The sequence below is a fragment of the Chrysemys picta genome, chromosome 5 (assembly GCF_011386835.1).
Source record: "Chrysemys picta bellii isolate R12L10 chromosome 5, ASM1138683v2, whole genome shotgun sequence".
Lineage (NCBI taxonomy): Eukaryota > Metazoa > Chordata > Testudines > Emydidae > Chrysemys > Chrysemys picta.
Window position 1 is genome coordinate 56399025 of NC_088795.1, and position 20313 is coordinate 56419337.

Sequence of the window (20313 nt, forward strand, 5' to 3'; positions counted from 1 at the left end):
CACGATCTTGCTAGAAAGAGACTGAAGTACTCACAAATCTTAGATGTTTGAGTAAATGATGTCTATTCACCTGTAACAAAAATGAGAAACTTTACAATGTGTGTTACACAGTAGTTGACACTGAAAAGTAAATGCTTCCCTTATTGCAATACTGTTGTAAAGTAATTAGCTAAGGCTTTATTCTTATTTACATAAATGTAATTTAAGCTCACTTTAAGGCCTTTATTTTTTATCAGTCACTGTATATATTCCTACTATATAGCTTTATTTGCTATTTTACCACCACCTTCCTCATTTTTGCTATGAAAAAATAAACAAAAGGAAGTGTCAAAGGGAAGACTATTCAGCTGACCTGTCCTTTGACTGATTGTGATGCTAGTACGCATAGAAGAAGAATAAAAAATTGTCTCTGCACGCATAGACAGTGCACTAACAAGTCATATTTTTAAATATTTCCTCTCAGCAGTTATATAAATATATACAAAAATCCAGTTTGTAGTTTGCTAATTGCTTTTTCTTCTTTTGCTGGTTGTAGTGCTGGTAGAGTTTTTATGACCTGTTGCTTAGCAACTTTTATCAACAGCAGCAAAGCACTTTCCTTTTCCTTAACCTTGTTAAAGTTAGGCTTGGTCACCTCTAGTACTCATCAGCAGAGGAAAGTTATTTCTAAAGTAAGGTAAAGTTGCTGCTCAGAATCTATGAGCTGCATCCAGGATGAGCTATCTCTTCTTAGCTCCTGAATTGCCTTTGCCCTTTAGTCCTCTCTCTCCTCAAGCTTTTGAAGAAATCCAACGCCATGCCGGGGAAGCCTGGAGACGGGAGGCTCAAAGAGAGGCCAACTGTGCAACAACATATTCTGCTGGTTATGGAAAAAAGGAGCTGGCTGAACCTGCAAGAACCAAACCCTCCTCTCCTACCAGGATAAACAGACCTCATCCACCAGAGTAAGGTTTACTCCTATTTAGTGGAGCCTACAATATGTAGTTTTTTTGAGTGGAAAAATAAATTCCTCTTAGAGGTAGAGGCTAGGAGAGGCTTATTACACTAGGCCTTTCTTATTCTTCATCTCTTCTAAGAGGAATTTGAACATACACCTCTATCCCGATATAACGCGACCTGATATAACACGAATTCGGATATAACGCGGTAAAGCAGTGCTCCGGGGGGGCGGGCTGCGCACTCCGGCGGCTCAAAGCAAGTTTGATATAACGCGGTTCACCTATAATGCGCTAAGATTTTTTGGTTCCCAAGGACAGCGTTATATCGGGGTAGAGGTGTACTGAACTGGAATGAAACCTGACTGCTATAGAAAATGAGCAGGATCAGTTTAGAAATCAAGAATACCTTATAAAAATATCACCTAATCAAATTTGGCAGGTTCTGTTTAAGACCCGGATTAAGCTAGCCGCATTTCATTATCAATCCTGGAATGGGAACAGCTAGTAAATAACTGCAACAAGGGTTTCTAATGAGATCATAAGCTACAAGGGCTCATATTCTTTATGATGTCATCAGAATCCTAACCTAGAATCATTTTATCATTGCCTTGCTACTCAGTTTTTAATTCTAGATCTAGCTCTGTTTTATAAGTTAAAGAACTAGAGATACATGTATATATACACTACAGCTTATCTATCCATTTAATGATGGAGACAACTTTCACCATTTCAGGCATTACATTCAAGAATTGATGGGGCAGGCTATAGCGTCTCTCTATTCTTCCCTGCTTTTTGGCTCCTGTCCTCTACCAGAGTCTCTGGACCTGTTAATAGAACAGCAATTAGCAGTAATGCTGTATTGAAGAACAGTTGATATCACACACACATCTAAGCGTATTAAAGTTTACACGATGCTAGAAGATGGAAACATTTGCAGTGTACATGCTTATTATAAAAATCCATTTTTGATGAAATCCTTATCAAGTCTAACAAGAAACTGGAACCATCCATCAAGAAATCTCGGAAAGTACTTGAAGCAAAAGAAATTGCTTCCTTTGGTTCAGCATCCCTACTTCTTGGAAGCAAATTTAGTTTGCCATAGCAGCATGCTTTTGCAAGTTGTCGAGAGAATGTGATATCATTGTTTATCCTGATTAATATTGGGTCTGATGGAAAACATCTGCTAGTATTTGTTGTCTGATAGAGCCAAAACATGTATATGACTCATGTTATTGAGAAATACAGTTCGAAAGACATTCAGTAACTTAGCAATTGCCTAAAGTCTGAGTTTGTGATATGGGAGTTGAGACCTCAGGTGTCTCAAGATTGCAACCATCTTGGCTTTCCCATATTGTTAAGTCAGAAGGGGGATCCCAGCTAGATGGGAGCAAGATCTTGATATGAAAAAGGGGTCCCAGTCTGGAACCACTGGCTTAAGTATAAGATCTAAAATATATACAGTGTTGTTCCTTTTAAAAAACAAGCAAAAAACCCCTTATAATGCAGATTAAAAGTAAAAATATATTGCCTTACAAAAAAACTAAGGGTGAAATCCTGGCCACATTGAAATCAATGGGAGTTTTAGTTTCAGTGGGGCTAGGATTTCACCCTAAAATATGATACATTGTTATAGGTGAGACTTTAAATGCCTAAATGTTATGAATTCTCAAGGATAGTTGCAACACCAACCTAATTTTTGCTGCTCTCGAGTCTCACCTGCCATACATGGCATATGCAGGCCCTCTCCCTACTCATTATAAAAACAATAATACTGTTCCTCATCATGGACTGTTCTCCACCCTACATCCTCCTGTCACTCAATATATGGGCCCGAAACACTCTACATACATATATGAGCAGTTGTTTCTTCAACTCTGGACTCCATCCCCTACATTCCCAAGATAACTTTGTTCTAACTGAGGTTTTTCTCTAGTTCCCATCCTGGAAGTATCTAGGTGCTTCCCGAGTAAATTAAATCAGGAGAGCAGGCAGGGATAGGTCTGCACATAGGTGAAGAATGCATCAGAATGGTGTCCCAATGGGGAAGAGTTTTGGACTGCATGCAGGGGGTGGGCTGGAGTAGCACAGAGTTTGGAAATGAAGTAGGTTCTGGGACATTAATTGAAAGTTTTCTGACTTTACAATGTATATATTCCTTCCTTGCATAATGTTGTTACAAATCTGGGGCCTGTCTTCTCCTGTACTAGTTCCCAAGAGGAGGAGGAGGATGTAGTGAACAACTTTCCCTCACCCAGGCAGCAGAGTAGGATCTTTGAGAGAGTGAGGGGGAAGGCTTGCTGGCCTCTGCACCATGTCTCTAAGGGAACAAAGTTTACCATTTGGTTAATGGGGGGTGTCTTTCCAAAGTACCAGGCAGCTAGTGCTGTCAGTACCATACACTGAGCTCACATTACTCCTATTCACACACTGACATTGTCCCTTCTGGCAGTGGAGAATCTTGCCCTGACTGGTAGGGTTTTGTAGTAGATCACTAGTCAATCTCACAATGTCAGACACAGCAGGATTTAGGGTATTCCAAAGCACCTCAGTGATTTAGGCAGCTTAAGTCCCATTTTCGAAAATGTTTTAGGCACTCAGGGCCAGATTTTTAAAGGGATTTAGGTGTTGGTCAGCTGAGTGCACCAACACACAACCCCTGGATGGCTTAGTGGAATTTTCAGCCCCAAGTTAGGTGGCTCCATGCTACGTAAGCTCCCTGTAGAATCCTTGGGGATAGTTAAGCACTTAAAAAGGGGGTTTTCACAAGTCAGCCACCTAAGCTAGCCAGGAATGAAATGCGGAGAAGGGGGGGGTGGAGGGGAGAGAGACTCTAAGGTGCCTAAGATGCTGACCTGCTGTGACTGGCTGATGAGCCACAGATAGATTCCTTCTTCCACTCGGCATCCTTACCTGCAAATGGTCTCAGAGTGTTAAGAATTGTCTCCTGCAATCTGCTCCTAGAGACATACAGACAAATCCTGTAAAACAACTATAGAACTAGAATGGCATCTCCCAGGTAACAGTTTGAAAAGCTATGTCTTATTGACCAGCTAGAGCATAACAAATGTTCTAAGTGCCAGGGGAAAAGAACAGACCTTTTTTTGGTGCTCAGTTCCCTAAGGTTTCTTCCTCCGAAGCAGCTTGTACTGGGCACTGTCAGAGACAGGATACCCAACCAGATGGACCATTGGGCTCTTGTTCTTGTGTTGATTGGCATGGCATAAGAACCTAAATAAAACAAGAACAGGAGTACTTGTGGCACCTTAGAGACTTAGTCTCTAAGTACACAAGTACTCCTGTTCTTCTTTTTGCGGATACAGACTAACACGGCTGCTACTCTGAAACCTAAATAAAACAGATTTTTAAAAAGACCTGCATAACTTATTGTAAATAAAGAAAACTAACCAATGACCAGGTAAAGATGCTGCAAATTTATCATATTGCACAAGCTTATAGAAATAAAGCAGCCTTTTGTTTGATCTAAAAGACTCAAACGTTCTCTCCCCCTGTGTGTTCTCTAGAGTGTTTATGGTAAACCAGCTTCATTATATACCTGGATATTACAACAGTGATAAACAAACTGCTGCAGCTGACAAAGGTAAATCTAACACACTTAGTTATTCTGAAGATGATTCCTTAGCCAATCTGGCATCCTCTGTGATTTCTAGACTCTTGTTACTGATGGAGCAATGACAATGATTTAAAGGTATGGAGAGACTTAGGTTTGAGGGGAGAGTGAAAACACTTGGAAAGTTTCATCTAGGTGGAAGAGAGACACAATAGAGCAACTGGGAGCTGGCCAGAGCAGCTGCAGGATGACTGGACCTGGGCTGCAGTGTTTACAGGCAGTGACCAGATGGTGCTGTGGAGCAGTGTTCCTTAGCCCTGCAGCCACCAGCTAGCCAGCATCTGAGGCAGTGGCAGCTCAGCCCTCTCAGCATTCAGTATGTCTCTGCGCCTTCTGGGGGTGCTCCCTCTAGGTAGTCTGGTAAAATGGGCCAGTCAACCAGGCAGTTACCAAGTAGGCCACCAGTCAAGGACTGCCGGAGAAAGATAAACATTTGTTTCAGGGAATTGTCAGGTGAAAGACAAGCAGTTGCAAAATGGCCCATGGACAATGGATACAAACGGGTTGACTGAAACTCAAAGGAACCTGGATCTGATCCAACCAAAGTCCCTCCTCCTCACCCTCCCCAATCAAATCTTTTTCCTGGAAAATTCCTGGTTCCTAGCCCAGCCAATGCTACCTCCAGCACTTTCTGGGTAATGTCCCCACATAGATCCAAAGTTTGTGGGTCCATAGGCCCCCTCTGATCCCAGGAGGCTACGTTAATTCACCCATGGGAACAAAGAAACACTGGCTGTAGACACCGTTTATTAAGGTCACTAAATGTCATCTGTCATTAGACACAATTTAATATTACATTTGAACATAGACTGCAATAATTGCTAGAATTTATTCCTCCTACTAAACTTAAGCCATGATATGTTTTAGTATGTCTGTCTATACATGTATAAGCAGCATTACTTTTAAATAAAACACCCACAGCATTTCATTAATAGCAGCATAAGATTTGGGGGATCACAATTCCAGAAGTATAGTATTAACTCCTGGAGCTTCCTCACATAATTACAGTGTGGTATCGTCACTTTCAACATCAATCTTTCTCACTAAGCAACAAAGAGTCCTGTGGCACCTTATAGACTAACAGATGTATTGGAGCATAAGCTTTCATGGGTGAATACCCACTTCGTCAGACACATGTACGAAGTGGGTATTCACCCAGGAAAGCTTATGTTCCAATACATCTGTTAGTCTATAACGTGCCACAGGACTCTTTGGTAACTCAACAATTGAAAGGTAAAGACTATGTAACTAGGAGATGTACCGTAAGTTCTACTCCTCCCAAAGCCTGCATATTGCTGTGTTACAAATATTCTTTATTATTATATGGGTCACATTATCATTACCCCAAATATTGCCCTCATTCACTTGAATTGTAGCTGCCAGCATGTAGCTGGGAACAAAATTTATCTGAGTCTTTTGTCTCTCTGTACCTTGAAAAACTGTATTGCTGAAGTCTCTGACTGACAAAGTGTTAAGTTACTAGTTAGTCTCCTTCATTTGTCTCCTCCTGAATTTTTTTTTAAATTATCAAAGAAATCTTCATGAAACACCACAACAATGCTCTGTCAAAGAATGGGAAGTCCCACTTATACACTGGCCGTTTACCTCTAGCTATATCTGAGTTTTGCAGAATTAAAATCCTTAAACAACCGTAACAATATTTTGCACTGATCTAGCACTTTGCATCTTCCTCGTGCTGTTCAAATTTTTAACTCAGTAATCCTCTACACCCCACTGTGAGGGAGGCAAGTATCACCTTGATTTTATAGAGGAGGAAACAGCCAAGGAGAGGTTAAAGTGACTTGCCCAATAGTACACAGCAAGTCAGTAGTACAGCTGGGATTACAGCTCAGGAGGTTCCTGGCTCTCACTAGACTACACTGCTGTTTAAAAAGGTCATATCCCAGAACAGTGCACAAAGTTAGTTTATTATTGATAATGATCTAATAAAGGGCTCTAGCTATATTAATGAGTCATTACATAATATCTTTAATAATCCAGAATTAGCAACTCAGTAAAAGAATTGCAGCATTCCATTGTTATGGGGCAGCAGTGCATCCATAGTTATTTCTCATTGCTCCATATATGCATTTTTTGTGCTGGCTGTTTCAATAGCGTTTTAATTAAAATGAATCACATTTAAAAAGTAGATGTAAATATTTGTAACTAACATTTACATTACTTAGTATATTAGATATACTCAGCTCTCAGATCTTGTTTAACTATTCTAACCCAGACTGTGCTTCTTGGACCCATGTGCAATGGTAGGGCTCTTTCCCCACCACTGCAGTGGCCACCTGGCATGGTCCATGCTCTGCACTGGTGGAGTGGGAGGGACTGGCCAGGTTAGGAGAAGGATGCATATTGCCCCCTGTCAAGGCTGGATCCCCACTTTGAACTTTAGGGTACAAATGTAGGGGCCTGCATGAAAACTTCTAAGCTTAACTACCAGCTTAGCTCTGGTTCGGCTGCCACCATTTCAATGGATTCCATTCCTGGGAAACCTTGAAAAACCTTCACCAAATCCCTGGTGAATACAAATCCAAACCCCTTGGATCTAAAACAAGGAGAAATTAACCATTCCCCTCCTTCCTCCCACCAACTCCTGGTGAATCAAGATCCAAACCCCTTGGATCTTGAACAAGGAAAAATCAATCAGGTTCTTAAAAAGAAGGTTTTTAATTAAAGAAAAAGGTAAAAATCATCTCTGTAAAATCAGTATGGAAATTAACCTTACAGGGTAATCAAACTTAAAGAGCTCAGAGGACTCCCCTCTAGTCTTAGGTTCAAAGTACAGCAAACAAAGATAAACACTCTGGTAAAAGGTACATTTACAAGTTGAGAAAACAAAGGAAAACTAACACGCCTTGCCTGGCTATTTACTTACAAGTTTGAAATAGGAGAGACTTGTTTAGAAAGATGTGGAGAACCTGGATTGATGTCTGGTCCCTCTCAGTCCCAAGAACGAACACACTCCCAAACAAAGAACACAAACAACAGCCTTCCCCCCCCCAAGATTTGAAAGTATCTTGTCCCCTTATTGGTCCTTTAGGTCAGATGCCAGCCAGGTTACCTGAGCTTCTTAACCCTTTACAGGGAAAAGGATTTTGGAGTCTCTGGCCAGGAGGGGTTTTATAGTACTGTACACAGGACAGCTATTACCCTTCCCTTTATAGTTATGACACCCCCCATCTGATCAAGTGGAAATTTCTCTGATAATTTACTAAATATAAGCGCAGGTTGTATTATTTTTCTGCTGGAGTGTGCTGGAGACAGCCATGGTCAGAGAAGAACCTGATATTACAGTTCCAATGGACTTGTGTTGCTGGGGAGCCAGTGAGTGGGTTGGGAGAAGGTGGCTGCTGAGGAGACACAAAGCCTCCATGCAGATGGACCTTATCTCCTTCAGAGCACTGGAGAGCTGCCAAGTTTGGGAGCAGGCCTTGGGCCATTCATTCAGGGAGGCAAACCTGCTCCTCACATGGCAAAATGTGGAGGGGAAGTGAATAACTGCAAGGAGATCACCTCCTCTGTGGCCCCATCCCACAAATTTTCCCCAGGAGGGTGGAGGATGAGCTGGGCAGACATTGTTTAATTTGATAGCCTAATTTTCCTCTCTGTATATATTTGTGTATTGTAAAATTCAACACATTATCGAGTTGATTATCGTTTTTATCAAGAAATTGGACTGAACATTACTGTAAGGCTTCTATTTCTTGTTTTCCTTCCAGGCAAATGCCATGAATATCCAGGTTACAGAGAGGATTCTAAATATGTCAGACAACAAGTAGTAAGTACAGAATTTGAAGTTAATTTGTATCTGATCATTTAAATCTATAGATCTTGCGTTGACAATAGAAGGCATCAGCATTTTATCCTAGTCAAATGACTGAAGATTTATTAAAAAATGGTTACCTGCCTGTAACTGTTGTTCTTCGAGATGTGATGCAGATGTGTATTCCATGTGGGCATGTGCACGCCTCACTCACTTGAGCCAGAGAACTTTGCCTAGCAGTACTCTTTGGGGCGGGGGGTGCTCGTGCCCTGGAGCCGTAGCCCCTTGCCTGCTCATATAAGGATGGCACTGCCTCAAACCCCTCAGTTCCTTCACACTGAATATCAGGAGTACAGACTCTGATGCAGACGGGATGGAGGGTGGGTCGTGGAGTACATGTCTGCATCGTATCTCGAAGAACAAAAGCAACAGGTGGGTGTTTTTTCTTCTTTGATGAGATGCATTCCATGTGGGTGACTCGCAAACCGTACTAATAGGAGGTGGGGCTCTGAGTGTACTTACAGAAGGGCCACAGGACTGCCTTTCTAAAGTTTGTATTTCCTCTGGATGCAGCCATAATGGCATAGTGGTTTGCAAAAGTATGCACAGAGGACCAAGTAGCAGCCGTGCAAATGTCCAATATAGGAATGTCACTTAGAAATGCTGTTGACATCACCTGAGTTCTTGTGGAATGTGCTCGTATCCCTTGAGGCTGCGTAGTCTGGGTTACTTCATGGTGTCATGATACAGGAAATTATCCACCTGCAGATTGTCTTGAAGAGACTGCTTGACCCTTCATTCAGTCTGCATATGAAACAAACAGAGGAGTTGAGGAACTGAAAGGTTTAGTTCTATCCAGATAAAAATCTAAACATTACTTGACATCCAATGTGCGAAGTTGCTGCTTCTCTGGGATTGAATGCAGTTTAGGGAAGAACACTGGTAGATATTTAACTTGGTTCAAGTGAAACTGGGAAATCACCTTAGATAGAAACTTTAGGGTGTGGCTGCAGGGGTCCTTTGTCTCTGCAAAACTGTGTGTAAGGAGGCTCTGCCATCAAAGCCTGCAACTCATGCACTCTCCTTGCAGATGTTATTGCCACAAGGAAGGCATTTTTCTGACACAGAAGGGGGAAAGAAGAAGTTGCCAGAGGCTCAAATGGAGGTCTCATAAGAGCCTCTAAAACTGAATTAAGGCCCTACAAAGGAACCAGCTCTTTAACTGATGTATGGAGATGAGTGACTACTTTCAAGAATCATACTGCCATGGAATTTGAAAACACCAACTTCTCATGCATAGGTGGATGAAATGCCAAAATTCCTGCCAGGTGAACTTTCAATGAACTGAATAGAAGACTGGAAGACTGAAGGTATAACAGATTCTGGCTTCTATCCAGGATATCTTGGAGTGTCAGTTGAACTCCCTGGGCTAACCAACATACAGAGAATCACTTCCATTTGGTTGAATAGGCTGCTCAGTGGAGAGCTTCCCCCTATTAAGCAAGACCTGCTGAACACACTCTGAACATCAGTCCTCTTCCTCCTCATTTAGCCATGCAATCACTACCAGGGAGTTAGGGGCCTGCTGAGAGCAGAAACCCTCTAACCCTTGCATGGGAACAAAGTATTGTTTCTCCGAACGCTTTGCCAAAAGGTCAATGAAGTGGGGATATTCCAGAGGACCTTTGCAGGCCTTTCATTTATTGGGAGGGCTACTCTCTCTCGAGCTGATGTTGGAAAATATCCAGCAGTTTATACATAATCTTCTGCAGGAATTCCCCTTGGATGCCCAAAGTAGTGGTCATATTCCTCAGGAGGTCTTGATACACCTTAAAGTCCTTGGGCACCGGGGGAGAGGAAGATTCTGGCATGGTAGAGTCATCCAGGGAGGACGAGGAGACGGTTCACTGCACCAATGATGGATCGTGTTCTTGCACCACAGGATTGGGTCAGAAGAGCCCCGTGGGTCCCGAGGGAATGGACTCAGTGGTCACTTGCAGCTGAGACAGTATGGGAGTAGGACTCACTGTCGGGATCAGTGATATCTCTCTGGATTAGGTCAAGGAGTAGGACAGTAGGGACTGTGGACTGTCCCAGGGATTCCAAGGAAACCACTAGGCATACAGATAAAGCACTGTACAGTAGGCACCAGACCAAGAGCCTATCCTGATCTCGGCACCGATAGTGATCCAAGGGCAATCTGGCGAGGATGACGACACTGACCTAGATCTTGAGGAATCTTGGAGGTTCTGGTGGTGACAAATGGGGGAGCCAGCACTGATGAGCCAAACAACTGATCAGACTCATCTGAAGCCCAATATGGAGGCAGCATTGGTACTGAAGAGGAGTGGGGAACTAACACCAGTGGCACCAAATGGGACCCACTCCTGCTTGGTACCAGGAGAGGCACTGGCACCGAGGCCAGTACTAAACTGGATGATGGGATCTGCCACTATGACAATGACAGGACCCAAGGATGCACAACATTAAGTGGGCCTTCGGTGCCAGGCCCAGTCTCGCTGCCACAGTCTGCAGCCCGGGTAATGCGAGCTGTGGTGCTGACAGACCTGGCGACTCTGCAACATGGCCAGAAGGTGCTGGAGCACAATGGAGGAAGAGCTGGTAAAAGTCATAGCACTGGAGAACTCCTGAACTAGAGTCCAGGATTGAGAGGCAAAGAAGGTCTGATGCTGCCTGGTATGCTGTTGGCATGGAGATGGTTGGCTCTGGTGCCAATGTCATCGGTACTGGACTCAATGGACACCCCATGGCTGGAACCGCCAGGGACCACTGTCTGGGGCCGCAGACTGCGGCAGCTCTGGCCAGCCCAGGAAAGCTGCCTGGGGCCGCCCGAACAGTGGCTGGTGTGGCTGTCCCCGGGGCGACCTGAGCATCTGCCCCAGAGCATCTCCTTGGGCGGCCGTGGGGTCAGCCACACTGGCCTCTGCAGAAGTCACGGAGGTTGCAGAAAGTCACGGAATCTGTGACTTCTGTGACCTCCATGACAGACACAGAGTCCTACTCAGCCTGCTCCAGAAGGTGCTGCTTCAACCACAAGTTTCTTGTCCCGAGTCCTCTTTGTGAATGACTTGCAGATGGAGCACCACTCTTTAATGTGTCCCTCACTAAGACACAACAAGCACTTTGGGTGGGGGTTGCTGTTGGGGATGGCCCCGCTACATGGTGTACAATGCTTGAACCCCGTGAGGGCATCTCACAGGGAAGCCAACTACTCTACTAACACTAAACTAACATTTAAACTACATCTAAGATACAACTAAGATACTACTACTACTATATACAAGCAAAGTTCTCAGAAAACTGAGGGTGGAAGTATGAGGTGAAGACACCACACACCTCTGACTCTAGCCATGGGCGGTGAGAAGGAACAGAGGAGTTTGGGACGGCACCACCCTTATTTGGCCAGGGGAGGGGCTACATCAGCAGGATGTGAGCGCCTTCCCTACAGGGGCTGCTAGGCAAAGTTCTCCGGCTCTGGTGCACAGCACGTGCACATGCCCACATGGAATATACGGCTGCAACTACTTGAAGAAGATTATAAGTTATGATGGGAGAAACACACATAAAGCAAACGGGGGTAATTAAACCAATCTACTCAGCATCAATTTGGCTTCAGTTAGACAAATGCATTCATTTTGGGACAGCCCGTTTCGGCAAACTGGAAAGAGAAGTTAGGAGAAAGCGACAAAGATATAAGGTTTGGAAAATAAAACCTGTGAGGAAGGAGTTAAAGACTAGAGCATGTGTAGTCTGCAGAAAAGACAAGTGAAGGGGTAAGGATGCTGTGCTCTTGCCTTTATTGTAATATCTGCAGATATATGTATTTGAATTAACAAAGCAATAAAGGCTTTTGGTGCTGCATTTTTTTTTTAATGCTTATTGGTTGAAGTAATTGGATCTGTTATTGTGTTCATTAGGAATACCAGCTGGGCTTCTATGGCCAATGTCTTGTGAACAAGACCTATTGGAGGTCAAAACATTGGAGTGCCTGCTCTGAATAGCTCCCAGTGGGCAATACATTTAAAATGGGTATAATGTTTTACCACTTTTAAATACTATTGTGTTTTCCCCCTCTATCTGGCCTGCCTTAGAATTGCATTTTTGAGTGTTTGGAGTCTAACTAGCCATTTGGAGATGGATTTGGAAGATATAAGCTCATTAATTTAATGTTGTGACTTCTTTTTAAGGGCAAGTTATTGCACCACTGAAGTCAATGGAAATTTTGACATTGACTTCATGTGTAGGAAGATTGATCCCTAAATGCTAGCCTGTATTTCTTGAATGGCACTGAGGCATTTGCTCAACCATCCTATCCTCATTCTGTATGCTGAACTACACACACACACACACACACACACACACACACACACACACACACACACACACACACACTCACTCACTCACTCTCAGAAGCTATACCTGCTAATCATAGATGATACCCAGAGACAGTGGGCCTGATTTTCAGAAGGGCTGGCCATCCATAGCTCCTATTGATGTCAGCTGGCGTTGTGAGTAGGCAGCTCTTCTTAAAATCAAGCCCATATAATAAAACATGCCTGGTTACAGCAGGTCTGCTTGTTTTCAGATTCACTGCAGTGCTCTCATTTCTGTTTGCTGCTGCTCTGTGGAACTGTTAGGACAGCATCACACAGTATATCTAAATATATACACTTGCTAGTGATGTGCTCAGATTGGCAGCCTTGGCATAAGAAGCAATGATTTGTTACTATCTTTTTACAGGTGTATCAAAATATGTACTGTGGTGCTTCAAAGTCACATCAGGCAGCTCAGAACTGGATAAAACATGCCAGTGAAAATGGTGAGTGTAACCCTAAATCACTCCCCTGAGGCCTCATTTGCTTCCCATAAATATAAATCTTCTATGTTTCAAATTCTCTGCTGGTTTTCAGCCTATTTTTTTTCACCACTTCATGATAGAGGGCAGAAATATTGAGAAAATGAAAAATTTTGCAGTGGAAAGTCAGAAGATGCAGACAATACCACACAAGATAAAGACCTATAGCTGTAATGTAAGTAGCTTTCATTGTATAACTTTTCTAGAACAGGCCCCTTGTGTGGCCTAGGCAGAAGACCCAGGTTCTAGAGCTACTCAAAACCAGCCATGTTCTCTGAAGGCAGAAATTCAAATCCCTCTTTATAACACCTCTGTGCCTTCTTCCTGCAGCCTCCAGTACACAGTATGCCTAGGAGCTGGGCAAATTTTCTGATCAAAACTTTTTTCAGCAACAAATTCAGATTTGGGTGAACTGAAACATTTTACAATTTCACCAAATTGTTTCTGTCAGAAAAAAAAATCCCCCCAAAATCCAACTGTTTCATTTTAACGTTTAAAAACTGAAACATTTTTTTTAATTCAAAATTTCCTTTAATTAAACAATGCCTTAAAAAAAGCTCAAAATCAAAATGAAACATTTAGAAACAAAGTGTTTATTTCCACTCCAAACAATTTTTTTGGAATTGCCAGCAAACCAAATAATATCAGTTATTTGCACAACTCTAGGTATGACCTTCCTGAATTCATCCACAGAGCCTCCACCCAGTCCATATTTAAGTCCCTCTTAAAGACCCATTTTTGTCATGTTGTTTACAGTGAATCAAGTTGATTTGTATAGCCATTGCCTCTTATTGTTCTTATTTTCCTAGCCTCTGTTTACTTGTCTATCCGTCTTTATATTGTGGTCTCCTCTGAGCAGGGACCATCCTTCTCAAGTATTTGGAAAGTGCCTAGCAGTGCCCATTATGTGCTATAAATAAACAACAACAAATCCCATTTTTGCAAAGCCCTTTCATGCCAATTTCTTCATTGATCAGATCTTTGCACCTTCTTTGAGGTGAGCCGTCTACCTATTACTAACATTGCAATTGCTTCAACTTTATTGTGTGTCAGAATCTCCTACCTTGTAAATTCTGACAGATCTTTCTCCAGTGCTAGAATTGCCAGGCAAGGTAGAGATCTTGACAGCAAGAGACACCTGTCAGATGTTGTAATATTCTGTACCACTGCTGAAGATGGTAAGGGAAATAATGATGCATCACCTACCACTTAAAATCATGGTGTTGGATAAGGTTTCCCTACCAGTCCACTGTCAAAATGCTTGTGGCTTCTCCAGCATACATAGAACTTCCTTCTCAAGTGTGAGTGATACTTCAGTATAAAGTCCTAGCTCAGAATCCCAGGACTTCCTGAGTTCCACTATGTTTTTGGGGTCTGTCTTATCACAATGAGGCTAAATGATGTTGATCCTGATGTAAAGACACAAAAAGATTAAAAGCACCCACATAGTATGGTGATTGGTGCTCTAAAGATACAAGATATAGGTCTTTGGCACTAATAGAACTTCAATATTGCCAGCTAGGTAAATCTGTTTTATAGTCACAAAACAAACTTTCCATCAACTTAATCTAAACTTGAAGGAAAATCTCTCTTTTTTCATATCTGATGTAGAAGCAATTAAAATATAAAAAGCAAATCAAACATCTATTCTCCAAAATATATTCCATTATATACACACATTTCTCAGAAACTTAAAGTGTCCAGCAAACACCAAGAGACTAAAATACCAAGAGTTAAAAATTCACAGAATCCATAGAAGGTTCACCTTTGTGGTTCAGAAGAGACACCTCTTTATTCTGTTTTGCCTTCTGATCTGGGTTCTTTGAAGCCATCTTACTGCAGAGAAGGAAAATAAAAAAGATGTTGCCACTAAAATAAAAAAGCAAAGTGATTTACCGCTTCCTGGCTCTTTGAGCTGTGGTCCAAGTGTAGTATCTGTTCTTATCAGTTTAACTATAATCTGGTATTGCATTATTTCATATGCTAAATAAAGGAAACAGTGTAGTGTAGTAAATTTAGATGTCTTGGCAACCTAAACAATGCAGGAAGAGTAGATGTATTTGATCAAAGGGTGGGAAGGAACAATTAGTTACCTATGATTTATCTTCTCTGAAAATAAAATTTGACTGAATTCCTGTTTTTGAGTCTTGTGCTTTTAGTGTGAGATGTATCGCTAGTGGAGTTCTTTGCTTAAGCTTTTTTCCTCTGGTAGATGAGTATCCTGAACAGACTCTGTGTCTCAGCAGCAAAGTGCTTCTAATCCCCTCTGAATAGTTTATGCCAGAAATATACATTTATGTGATAGTATGATCAGAAAGAAAGTAATCAAAAGCTTTTACTTCCCAAATCTCAGTGGAAGTTGAGTGGGCAAACAGGGAAGCAAGTCAAATGATAACTTCAGAGAAGCTAACTTGCAGGTTAATTTTCCCTTCTCTGAACATACTAAATTGACTGGATTTCTACTCTTAGGCCTGGTCTATATTGGGGGGAGAGGGGGAGAATCGATCTAAGTTACGCAACTTCAGCTATGTGAATAACGTAGCTGAAGTCGAAGTACTTAGACCTAATCACCGCAGTGTCTTCGCTGCAGTGAGTCAACTGCTGCTGCTCCCCATTGACTCCGCCTGCGCCTCTCGCGGTGGTGGAGTACAGGAGTTAATGGGAGAGCGCTTGGGGGTCGATTTATTGCATCTAGACTAGATGCGATAAATTGACCCCCGCTGGATCGATCGCTGCCCACCGATCCGGCGAGTAGTATAGACATACCCTTAAAGGCTAAAAAGCTTAAAAAGGGATACACAAAACAATGCATTTTCCAAGCCATAAAGAAACACGAAATTATCTGTTGTTGTTTTGTGTGTCTCAGGTAAGTGTGGAGAATTCCTGAAACCACCTCTACTGCCAAACAGGAAATCGGATATTTGGGAAAATCTTGATTAGATGATAAAAAGCCAATGGCAGGACCACCTATGGCTTGCACTCCTGTCAAGGAAAATGAAAGAACATGCATTCTTTTGCATAGTAACTTAGTTGAGGAGCTGGACCATACACTAGCAAAAAACTCTCATTCTCATAACAGAAAAACTGTTGGAAAAGGAACACCTCAATAAAGAATCTGCAGGGACTCTTCCCTGTGGAAACTACTTTGGGGATCTGATTCAAGCCCATTGGTCAGATGTATTGTTGGTAGTATTGGCCAGGAACCGAAATTTCTGTTCCATGTGAAATTCTGACATTTTTTGGGGGAAAATTAATTCAGAATCTGAACAAAAAAGTTTGGTCAGTGAACCTGTTTTATTTCATTTCTATGTTGACTTATTTTAATTCTATTTTAAATTGTATTATTTTATACATAATATAAACTAATTTCAATACATTTCAAAATTAAAAATCAAAATGTTCCATTTTTTTCAAAACGAAATTTCATCAAAATTGACGTGTTCCTGTAGAACATTTTGATGTCAATGGATTGGCATTTTCTGCTTGAAAAACACTGTCAGAAAATTTTCAGTCAGCTCTAATTGCTGGCTTTTATTTTTGCTTTCTTCTGAGTCATCAGAAGGCATTTAGTGGAGCAGGATACCAAAACTGAAGAACCAATGATGTGATCCTGGCAGGACAAATCCTGTTTCTGCATAAGGGACAGAAGATACTCATGTATGAATGCCAACTTATTTCACTGGATACAGCCTATGAGGAAACACAATTGTAGATTTTTCCATAAACTACCTGCCATATGAGTTGGAATTTGGCTAGGATACTGGAAAGTGCCAAGTGATCTTTAATCAACACAAGTAGCAATGATGCTGACTGCAAAGGTGTAACCTCCAGCAGCTGTGTTCAGCACCACACAAGGCTTTGGTTCATTACTAAGACCATAATGCAGTCACAGGATGTGATTGGAGCTTGAGCAGACATACTGGAGCTAGCTTTAATCTAGTTAGCTCAGGTACTGGCAGCATGCACTGACACGTAGGATAGCCCCATGAGTAATTATCCAGGATACTGGGTGGGCTTGTACACCCCATACGCTGCCATGGCTTCACTGCTTTGCTACCTAAGCTAGCTAAATTAAAGGTAGCTCTGGTATGTCTACTGGAGCTGCAGTCACACCCCATGACTGCAGTATAGACCAGTGGGAGGAGTGCCTCCCATTGAAACACCTGCATCACCTACCACTGGAGGTTCTTATGAGATCTTCTATTCAAAAATTAATCCAGCCTCATACTGTTGGACAGGATAACACCACAAGGTGATATGGCTGCAGTCATGTTACTGAAGTGTTAAAGCAATTCATACATATATAAGCTTTTATAATGCACTTAGAATTCTCTCCTACTAATAATTAGATGTGATTTAAATTTTATTATAAAATTACTCACCGTATCAGACAGACCACCGAAATACAATAACAATCTCAAAAGGCATTTTATGCATAAAATATGATATCGAGAGATGTCTGAACTTTGAGAAAGTGATCTGTTTGTGGACCCTTAATTATGTACATATGCATGGTTTGAATGGAGAGAGAAGATTGCTGCTTCTAGTTCTCTCAAGAGAAATCTGTCACTTTTTGAATAAGAATGAACTTTGACTGATGAAAATGAGATCTTTGCACTGTATCATCATGTAATGGGTTTTATTTATTTTTAATTGAAATGCCCACTTGAAAGATAGTGCATATTCCTTAATTACATTAACATTTTGTTTAGCTTTTTCATTAGGTTCTACTTACATAATCACATTAGAAATAGCTAGCTAGATATACAAAACTCTTAAAGATGATTGTGTAATAACTATTTAGAGTTCAAACAGGCATCAGTCTAGTAACACAAGAAAAAGGAGCTATTCAGTTACATTTAAGAAATGTCTCTTGTATGAGTGATAGAGCTCAATATATGTCTAGTGCTTTATTCCACAGCATGTTTATAGAGCAATCACGCCTGCAAATATTGGTTCATATTTACACTCCCATACCAATTTAAAAAAAATATTATTCAGCAAGAGATACTAATGGTTTATAACTAGTAGGGCAACTGTTCCTAGTTATATTGCACTACAATTCTATGTTGAATATTGTAATAGAATTTTTTCAAATATTTAGATATTTGTTCAAACAATATAAGAGATTTTAGTCATGTGAATTAATCTGTTCTTAATAATAATCTATTCTGCTGCATCTACCAAGAGATTCTGCATTAGCTTTTCAGCTTGTTTTAGAGTGAATGATTTTTATAGGAATCCCAGATTGCTTTTTGCCTTACATCCATCTAATGGCAGCTCTAGGTGTCCAATGTAGATTCCCTTGGAACTCACTGTTCACTTGGATTGTTTTTTTCACATGAATGAAGGGCAGAAAGTTGTTTTTTTGACCAGGACGCAATCACTGCCAGTACTTCAATATCTCAGCTGATGGGCTATGGTATAGTGAAATGGCCTTTCCTCTAAGGTCTACACTCACCTGAAGTCAGGATTTGCTGTTAAAATGTGGGTCTCCCAAATCGCACCAGAATATCCTGGCCACCTTCAAAACTGTAATTACAGAAGTGAGCACAAGGGTGAATGGGAAGTAATAGGAAATATGCCCCACTTTTTGGCACCTTTAAACACTGAAATATGTGATAGGTTCTAAAACCCAAGTCAATTGCCACTGACTGAGGCAAATGTTTCTGTGAAACTCCCAATTGGATATTCTATTAAACCCTTTTAAAACTAAAATCTTTTGTTCCAGCCCTTGGCTGAAGATTCCAAGCTTCAATCAAAAATAGCAAACAACTTCACAAGTCCTTACCTATGGTCTAATCAGCCACAAAATGAGACCCTTTTAGCCTTACTGGTTACATCAGGCCAGAAAGAACATCAGCGTGGGGAGTATGAGCACAGTAATCAAAGCTAAAGAGCACTTTGTTATGTTTTATTAAAACAGGCAACTTCCCAGCAGAGTAACAAACCTGAGTTTGTCGTTTCAATGAATCACTGGTTGAAGAAAGCTGGAAAAGAAGGTACATGACAGAAATTACCTTTATAGATTTTAAAACTAAAGCATAGTGGAAACACTAGGTTTCTGTATTGCAGAGGATAATACAGGAATATGGGCCACCATTTCAGTAACTACGTCCTTAGTCCATATTTTTCATGTGTGAAGGAAGGGGCACCTCCAAATATTAGACACAACTGAGGGAAGGGAAAAAAAGAACAGAAGCATGAAAGCTTCCAAGAATGGGAAGTTGTCACCAATTATTTGAAAGTAGGCAAGCAGACTGAAGAATCAGATAGCTCAGTACTGCTGCATCTCATCAGTACTGTTACTGATGAGATGAAATTCAGTCCCTCTTGTAGATATTCTCACATCCAACTTGTAAAAATCAGTTGCTGTGCACATGCATGCAAGCACAACAGCTGGATTTACATGCAGCATAGACATATCTCTAGCCTATGTAGTATTAGTATCCCAAGAGCTGTGCAACATGTTTGTAACAAGACCACAAGCCAAGTAAAAACATGCTCTTACTGGGTTCAGATACAAGCTCAAAACTTAGCTTAAATTTGTCAAAACATTTGTGATTCGAGCAGATTTTTGGTTTCATACCAAAAATCCACCTGATTTTCCTGAGAAGCCAGTTGAAAGTTAGTAATCTCAACTGAACTTTGCATTGAATTTTTAGGCACAGGAGGTGCAAACCCATAGAAAGTAAAACTGACAGAAAGGTTTTCGTATGAAACAACTGTGAACTGAAGCTACTGAGTTTCAACACAGCTCCTAGGGCCTGATCCAATTCCCATTCTAGTCAATGGGAATCTTTTCCCTGACCTGAATAGGAATTGATGAGACCCTAAACCACCTAAGTACAGCAAGTAGTGGAAGATTATTTACACTGATGCCTCTGCAGAGGGATGAGAGTATGCGACAAAGTTGAGTTATATTTATACTGCAATAGAAAAATGACAGTAGCTGCTATTAAAATCTTTACAGATGTTTGGCAAGTAAATATTACTGTTACTCCCTAGGTATTTCCTGTACTAAGTAGAAGGGATATTTCTGTATTATGGTCTTTTTTTTAAATATTACAATGGTGACTACTTTATGTGTATTTAA

At 41.2% G+C, this 20313-nt stretch overlaps 1 protein-coding gene and 1 pseudogene across 1 annotated transcript; both read left to right on the forward strand.

Annotated features, from left to right (window-relative positions):
* The first annotated feature begins 714 nt into the window (after positions 1-714).
* On the forward strand, positions 715-13488 carry C5H4orf51 (chromosome 5 C4orf51 homolog). Its single transcript, XM_065597779.1, has 5 exons — positions 715-944; positions 4460-4536; positions 8298-8356; positions 13103-13181; positions 13301-13488. The coding sequence occupies exons 1-5, from the start codon at positions 715-717 to the stop codon at positions 13444-13446; spliced, it is 591 nt and encodes a 196-aa protein (XP_065453851.1). The 3' UTR covers positions 13447-13488.
* Positions 13489-15111: 1623 nt separating this feature from the next.
* On the forward strand, positions 15112-15235 carry LOC112059280 (U2 spliceosomal RNA; annotated as a pseudogene).
* The last annotated feature ends 5078 nt before the right edge of the window (positions 15236-20313 follow it).